The sequence below is a fragment of the Ambystoma mexicanum genome, chromosome 12 (assembly GCF_040938575.1).
Source record: "Ambystoma mexicanum isolate Mex_15411 chromosome 12, UKY_AmexF1_1, whole genome shotgun sequence".
NCBI classification, from domain to species: Eukaryota; Metazoa; Chordata; class Amphibia; order Caudata; family Ambystomatidae; genus Ambystoma; species Ambystoma mexicanum.
In genome coordinates, this window is record NC_090936.1 from 887374315 (window position 1) to 887383064 (window position 8750).

At 44.7% G+C, this 8750-nt stretch overlaps 1 protein-coding gene across 1 annotated transcript in view; it reads right to left on the reverse strand.

Moving 5' to 3' along the window:
• The window catches only part of BBS10 (Bardet-Biedl syndrome 10), an 80783-nt gene extending 74517 nt beyond the window's left edge, over positions 1-6266 (reverse strand). The window contains exon 1 of the mRNA XM_069629374.1: positions 5782-6266. Within this exon, the coding sequence (XP_069485475.1) occupies positions 5782-5816 (35 nt within the window). The 5' untranslated portion in view covers positions 5817-6266. The remainder of the gene's footprint in view (positions 1-5781) is intronic.
• Positions 6267-8750: the final 2484 nt, after the last annotated feature.

The following is an 8750-nucleotide window of genomic DNA, read 5'->3' on the forward strand; positions in this document are numbered from 1 at the left end:
CACGCCCTGGGTGATAAACCCGGGAAACTGCTCATGTGGTTATACAAGCGCGAAATCCCCAGGTCACCTATCTGCCAAATCAGGAGCAATGACGGCTCAAACACCCACACTCAAGCCGGGATCAACCTAGCGTTCAAAGAGTACTAGCAGGCCCTATACTCAGGCCCTACTCCTCCTGCTGACACTGATATAGGAGTTGTCCTCGACAACATTGAGCTGCCACACTTAGACAATCACATGGCAGAGACACTGGACGGCCCTATCACCCCAGATGAGGTTATGGCAACTATCAGGACGCTACCCTCAGGGAAGACACCAGGGCCTGACGGGCTTCCCGGGGAATTTTATAAGACTTACGAAGACATACTAGCACCATTACTATCCCAGGTATACAATGAGGCATGCGAGGAGGGCCACCTCCCTGACTCCATGCGCGAGGCCACTATCATCCCCCTGCTAAAGCCCAACAAAGACAGCACAGACTGTGGCTCATACAGGCCCTTGTCCATGCTAAATGTGGACTATAAGATACTAACGGCACTAATGGCAAGGAGATTACAAGTTGTCATCCCGCACCTGATCCACCAAGACCAAACTGGGTACGTGCAGGGTCGATCCATCACAGAAAACCTGCGCAAACTGCATCACGTCATGTATAGAACAGAGGGCGAGCCCGGAAGAAGCACAGTGACGTCCTTGGAGGCCTCCAAAGCTTTCGACTCAGTCCGGTGGAAATGGCTCCATGCCACACTGGCCAAGATGGGAATCGGGCCAGCCTTCTTAAAGTGGGTCAAACTCACCTACACAGACCCCATCGTCAGGGTGCAAACTAACAACACGTTCTCTGACAAATGGAACCATTCCAGAGGGACCCGACAGGGATGCCACCTATCCCCCTTACTTTACATGTTAGCCATTGAGCCAGTGGCGGCATACCTCAGGCAGGAGTATGGCGACGGGGGCATAACAATAAACGGGGTGACCCACCTAGTCTCCATGTACGCAGACGACATGCTTCTCTACCTAAAGGACCCCGAACACATACTACCCTACATACTGGAGACACTGGGGGGATTTCACAGATGCACTGGGATCCAAATCAACCACGACAAGTCTTGCCTGTACCCTTTAGCCGCCCTAAGCACCACTAAAACAGAACACCTCCCCGCACTAACCCTGAAATGGGAACCCACCTCATTTAAATACTTGGGCATCAAGATCCACCGGGACCCCAGAACTGAACACGTGCTGAACACCGAGAACGCAAAAGAAGGCTTGATTAAATCAATGGACTTTTGGAGCAAATTGCCCCTTTCGGTGGCCGGCAGAGCGGGGCTCCTCAAAATGGTGGCATTGCCGAGACTACTGTACTTTTTCACCAATGTCCCATACAACATTCCCCGGCAATTCTTTAATGAGCTAAACAAACTCTGCAGAAAATTCCTATGGCACGAAGGAAGGCATAGAGTCGCCTTAAAGGTAACGCAAATACCGTATGACAAAGGAGGCCTCAAAATCCCCAATTTTCGAACTCTATTATCTAGCAGGCCAGCTGAAGCATGTAATCCAATGGATGGCCGATGACCCCACCTCGGACACACGCCTATTACGACCCACAGACCCCCAGACACTGCTCAGGGACTTACTCTGGATCGAGCCGGACGCAAAACAACAAAACCCATACTTAATCACGCTAGGCACCAGAATCTGGAAAAGAGCCTGCATATCCGCCAAATTGGTCGACCCTTTCTCTCCACAGATCCCGATAGCTGCTACCATGTCGACCAGACCAGAGGGCCAGAAGGTGATCAGGAACGTATGGGAACCCCTCGGCACCGCCACCCTGGGAGACCTAGTGGATGATCAAGGCATCCTCACGTTCACGGAACTGCAAGAGACCGCAGGAATGCCACCAGGCCAATTCCTCCTACATGGAGCGACAGTGAAAAGACTTACGAAACGTTGGCCCGAGATAGAGACCCTCAATACAGGGCATGAGACCATTGAGAACTTGTTGAGCGTGGCAGAGGGTGGACACGAAACCTCGCGGCTCTATGAGACCATGCTCAACTGCGCCTCGCAACACGAGCTTAAGAGCAAGGCAAAATGGAAACAAGAACTTGGCACATTGTTCGAAGACAAAGAGTGGGAGGCTATAACACATTGCCACAAGAAGGTATCCAGGAACGCCCGCTTCCAGCTCATACAGTTCGACATCATTCACAGGGCTTACATTACCCCAGACATTATTTCCAGATTCAGTAGCACGGGCGCTGTGTCTTGCCCCAAATGCCGCGTACCCTCAGCCGGAATGTCTCACATGTTCTGGGGTTGCCCGGCCATACACGCTTTCTGGACCCTAATCAAAGAAAAAGTGGCCGAAGCGAACATTATATTGACGTGCAATCACCCAAGGCGTGCATCTTGGGCGCCTACCCCAGGAGCAAGAAGAACAGGCCCCTGAATAGGCTTAAGGACCTAATGTACATTTTGGCAAAGAGACGAATCACTATGGCCTGGAAGAGCCAGCATTACGACGTGGTGGGCAGACCTACAAAGATGGTCCACAGCCGAAACACGGGCATGGGAACTGGCACAACGACAACAAAACATGGACACCTCTGATGACCTATTACAATGGGTGGCCCTCACAACGTCACTGTTTTATGTGACTGAAGACAGCTCCTCCGGAGAGGACCCGGACAGCCAGCATTGAACCCCGTTGTATTTGAACTGCAGCCCACCTGTATGGTCTTGGTCTCAAGGGGAGGAAGGGAAGGGGAGAGTTAGTATTACCATGCAATTGTTTTGAAAATTATACTGTTTGTATAGTTTACTTGGTAAATAAAAAATAAATTGAAAAAAAAGAAAGTTACACCTTTGGTGCTTGCCTTCGAGAAATATCTATGGAAAGGTCTGTTTTCACAACTATAGAAAGTACTGGATAAGATTGATGCAAATGATAAATTGCAATTCATGGGGAAATGTATGTCAACTGAATGTGACTCTTGGAGGAATATATGGTCTAGGGTGCATAAGGTATCCAAATGCTTTTGAAATAGACAGCACTATAAGATTTGCTTTCCATGGTACCAATCACCCTCTCCTCCTATTCACAGTGCTGAACAGGTGTTGACGCAAAGTGTGGGAAACTTTGGCATCTGGGAACATAGGTTCTTTTACATAGTTGCTCCCCAAAGTATATGCAAACTTAGCCCCCGTTCTTGCCACTATGCACTGAGATGTGCCTACTATGTACCATGCTACAGTTCTTAATTTATTTCGACCTTGAAATATTCAAGTTTGCAAACTGCCACCCCAGACATGTGTCGTAATGGAGCAATCAACCAAACCCTAAACAACTCTCTCTGGAAATTGGTTTCACAGGATTCAAGGAATTGAAACTAGCTACTATCCCTAGCCTCCTTTGCTGAATGCAAACCTCCACAAGCTTCTACAGGATTCTTCACATTTGAACTTGTCTAAGGGAGAGAATACTGGGACGTCCTTCACATCCTGATGGAGGGCTGGGAAGGACAAGACGAGCCAAAAGGAGTGTCAGGAACCAGGAATGAGATGCAGACACAGACGACTCATGGTGATTGGTATATACTTATATTAAATAATAAAAAGGGGTCGGAAAATGCCTCACTGTCCCCAATATAGGAGATATTTACCTAACACAACCAAAAATGTTTCAAGATGTCCAAAGCAAAAAAAAAATGTCCTGCGCCCAAAATTCTATCCTAGTCCTCTCATTCTAAAAGTAACTATGCTGCTTAGGGGTATTGCCTTTGGCCTGGAATGTGCACACATATTCACGTTTAACGAAAACATAATCCAACTAAAGTTCCAAATGGATAATGTTCTCAGTTCCAGGGAATGACTCCATTCCCCATGTTTCTCCTGACCAAAAGAAAAGTTCAAAAGAATAACCAAGCTCTTTGTTGCCCAAGAGGATAACCACCCCTCCTCTTGGCGTTGCAATCCACTCCAGGGCAAATTACTCCCTACCCACATTGAAAATGCAATTCAAAATCCTAAGGGCATTAGTCTCCCTTGAGATTCTCTTTTCAAGATACCACAACTTGGGTGCGGGTTCCAAACTCGCAAAACACTTGGTATAATCTCCTGCCATTTTCTCTCCTTTACACACTTTGGGTGCGGGTCACAGACTTGCAAAAACCCTGGTATACTATCTTGCAAGGTTCTCTCATATAGTTCTGGGGGCATGTGTTCCCCCTCCACCCCCAAGTTCTTCTCATCACTGGTGTATTTGTATCGCCGCAAATACTGTGACCATTAAAATCAGTTTGTGATGTAAACTGTAGGAAATGTGCCTCCTGTTTCAACTAGGGAATGCCTTCTCCATCGTCCTACCAGGGCCCTGACCTTCCACTGTGGGCTCACCAACTAGGGAATGCCTTCTCCATCTTCCTACCGGGGGACCCCGCTCGGCTAATAACTTCGCTCCCCCTGGACGAATCCACACCAAACTTTGCAAAAAAGTATATGGCCCACTCTGAATTTTATTGCAAAGTTTGGTGAGGTTTGGTCCAGGGGAGGAAAAGTTATAGGAGGGATCCCAAAATTTATTTTTTTCCCATAGACTGAATGGGGGAAAACTTTGCGCACGCCTACAGCCAGAACCACTGGACAGATTTTCACCAAATTTGCAGCAGGAGCAGCGGCTTGGTCCCGAAAGCGTGCCTTTGTAAATTTGGTGAAAACCCGTCCAGTAGTTTTTTTTAAAACAATAAAAAAAGTAGGTCTAAAAAGATTAGTGATATCTATGTCCGCTCCGCAGAGACACTTCCCTGTTCGCTCCACGGGCAGGACACCGATTGGCTGTTTGGCTGGCGTCATGTCCGTGGACACGCAACTTGTCTGCCGATTGGCTGAAGTGAGGCGTGATGTGCGTCAGATTGTTCCGATGCGCCTGCCATCTTGGATCCGCCGACAGCACGGTGGTGAAAAGAGGCGAAATGCACTTTTGGGGAGTGGTTTGATGTGCAAGAGTGCTTGGGGAGTAAGAGATGGGTGAAATACTGTATTTATTTAGGTGGCAGGTGCTACTGATGTATTCGCCATGCCTGCGCTGTCCGGGATGTTCGTAATTAGTGAAAATGAGGGGTGTCCTAAGGATAGTATTCCCGTCCGTGCTGTGCGTAGGCAAGTTGAAACTGTTCTAAGGACACGCTTGGTGTCAGCGGACATTAAAATGGACCGTATGCCGCAGTTAAAATGTTTGATTCTATGGGTGTGATATGCTGCAGTGGTTGTGGCCAGGGCCTAGAGTCTTGAGTGCATGACCACAGGCCGTAGGCCATGCACCCAAGACCGAAGTTATAAGCACTGAAGTTATAAGTCAGCATGGGTGTGATATGCTGCGGTGGTTGTGGGTGAGATATGCTGCGGTGGTTGTGGCCAGGGCCTAGAGTCTTGGGTGCATGACCGCAGGCCGAGGCCTGCGGCCATGCACCCAAGACTCTAGGCCCTGGCCACAACCACCGCAGCATATCACACCCATAGATCACACCCATAGAATCGAATATCTATCAAATGTCTGAAATCTACAGTTTCTGTACTGTTTGATTTGTATAGTTTGTATGTGAAGTTTTGGCTACGTCATGTCATTAAGATTGTAGAGTTTGGTAACAAGCACTGTAGTATAAAATATCCATGGAAGTGAACATTATGTATTGTGGTGTATGGTTAGATGTTTGCTTCAATGGTTCTGTTATGCAGCAGTATTTATGCGTTCTATTAGAATATACTTACTGTTTGATTTGTTGAGATTGGTAACTGAAGTACATATTCTTTTTTCAATTTCTGTGATAAAAGAAAAGAGCATGTTAGTGTATGTATTTTATAAAGACTTATTACATTGCATAATAGACAGTTCAGCTTTTTTTTTACCCTCATATTTAGTAGTTTATAAACCAGTGTACTGTGCAATTTGCTCAGTTTCTGTGTTTGCTTTTCAAATCATTGGGTCTGTGGGATAAAAAATCTATGTCGGATTTTTGTTATGCTACAGTCTTGTTTTCAGTGTCCACTTGTTGTTTCTGGCTAAGCTCTATCTGTTGGCTTGTTGCAGATTTTTGGAGCAGTTCGATACCTGTTGGCATATTCTAACTGTCTATTATTTGTTATAATGTAATGGTATTCATTTATCTGTTTGGTTGTTATAGAATCTTGGGGCAGTTAGATACCTGTTGGCGTATTCAAACAGTTTATAGTTTTTTAATTGAAGTTTTGTTAATGTTTAAGCACAGATAAGTTATACAATTTTGGTTTTAAGAAGATTAAATAAGCGTTTGTAAGATTTGCTGGTAATCTCTGCTTTCGAGTAATGGTACTATCATTACATTCGAACCATCCACATTTCTTTTTTATATATGCAGTGTAGTGACCTGCATTGGTTGTGGCTCCTGCGTGTTAGATTATACCTATTGTTGTTAAGTCTTTCTTACCAAGTTATACTTGACCGTGTATAAATCCAGTCAGCTTGCAGTTGTTTTTGGTACCATCTGCAATAATGAGAAATTTAAAACAGCAGAAATTATAAAAACCTATTACACTTATAACATGCAATCACGCTACAATGCACACGCATTCACAGTAACAGTCCGAAACTAATGTCAATCACACGAGAACGGCGCTGACAGCTTGGCAACACATAGCGTTTCAGGAGTTGTCATGGAGACATCCCCGCCCCAGGGTAATCACCCGGGGGTGTGGCGCGAGGCGTACGTGCTCCGGCATACCGGTCGCACCTCGGCGCCAGGACTCCGTCTCCAAGGCAACGTTTCAATAGAACTAAGAGACATGCGCGTGCATGTCTCTCTGCAGAAGGCAGAACAACGCAGGAACTGAAGGTAAACGTTGGAGAACATTTGCCACTTTGATTCATACAATCACTAAAGACATGTTAGAACGGCTGTCTAACAGCCTGTTTCTTTCACAGAGACACGATTGACATATGCGTTTCACCACGCATCTGCAACACACGTGGCTGGAGCCGTGAGGGTTGCAAAATAAAAGCCTTTGGGGCTTACCAGATTTGACAGAGAGCGCATTGAAAGTGATCAGGTAGGACACTCTTCTGTTCTTAAACTGTGTACATAGAGTTTTGTAACGCTGACACTAAATGATCATTTCTGTTTTTCATTTGTGTTTTCTGGCGTACCAATTGAATACTCGTGGGACAAACAAAATGGTATGTGTGAATTTGTTGTATACAAACCATTTAATGAACTTGTATTGACAAATGTATGACTATGTGTACCTTGATGATGTAATCAAGAGCCTATATACAGCCCTGATGAATGTTTTCACCGAAATGCATTGGCTAAATGTATATTGATGGCAAAATATGATCGCCCAACAGATCACATTCATAAATCTAATCTAATCTAATCTAATTAGAAAAACAGGGATGTGAATAAAACATTCCTGGCCAAAACTGCACGGATCTAACTGATGCTTTGATTTTATTAGAACATTGGATAGAAATACTTTGGGAACTTGCAGCCCTCTCTAGGGACCAACTGAGAAGTGCCAGTTATAATAAGGCAAAGTTGCCTTGTTTTCTTTTGTTTCTGCATTTCTTTTTTCAACATTGTTTCATTGACTTTGGAACAGCTTGCAAGAGTTGGCATTAAGAACATACAATTGACATTTTTGTGCGCCAATTGTTCCATAACATCAGTAGCACATGAGTTATCGCCATAAAGTGCATGGACGTGCCAGGTTTTTAATATTGCGTGTGCTTCTTGAGATAATACACCAACTCTAATACTTTTTAAAATGTTGGCGTAAGTGAGGTCTGCAGATTGGCGCATGTTTTCTGTTAATTCTCTGTATTGGAAATGTTGCCAAAGGTTGACATTTCCTATGCTGCCAACAGTTTTACAGCAGAGTTTGTGTCCTAAGGTTTTAAAAATAGGTTCACCTTTCACTGGTGTCCATTGAAGAAGATCTCCGAAAACAATGTGTTTTCCTCCAAAGAGCTCTTCGTAGTTTGTTTTAAGTACTTTTTGCAATCTGATGTGAATCAAAGCCAACATTAGGTTGGAGACCATCCTCACTTCATCTATTGGTAGCATTTTCATTTGTTTTAACACTCTGCGTAGTTCCATTGCAGCTTCTGTAGAAAGTTTGTAATACTCTAATTTGTTTTGGTGTTCTACTGGAAGGAGTAGTAATCGGTGTAAAGTGACACCGCCTATGTTGTAGGCAGCTTAACCTGTGGGGCAGTTACAACAGCTGACAGTTTGTTGTTTGTCAATTGTTGAAGGAACTTGCTGATGATTTTGATGAAGAATGTTTTGCCTGAACCAGCTTCACCACTGACGTATAGTATAGGTTTGTAATTTTGGCAGGTACATTCTTTATTTTCATGTTGTACACCGTATGCAATTTCTTTTGTTACTTCTTCAAAAATGGTGCGCTGCTCTTTGTTCAGTTTTGATTGTAGTACAGTTAAGTCTTCTGTATCTTCTTCATAGTGACACATGGTGTTTTCTGCTTCTGTCATAGCTAATTCTGCCTCATTTGCTATTGGTGGCTGTCCCAGTGGTTCTTGGCTTCCTGTGACAGAAGGTTGACTACTGTCGGGAGTGTCCTTATCTAGTTGGGCCTGGAGTTCTTCTTCGTGTTGCTGTTCATTGTGCAACATTGTTTTTACTGCGTAAAGTTTACATCAGTGATAATGCTTTCATTTGCTTTGAAAGCATCTTCATAGG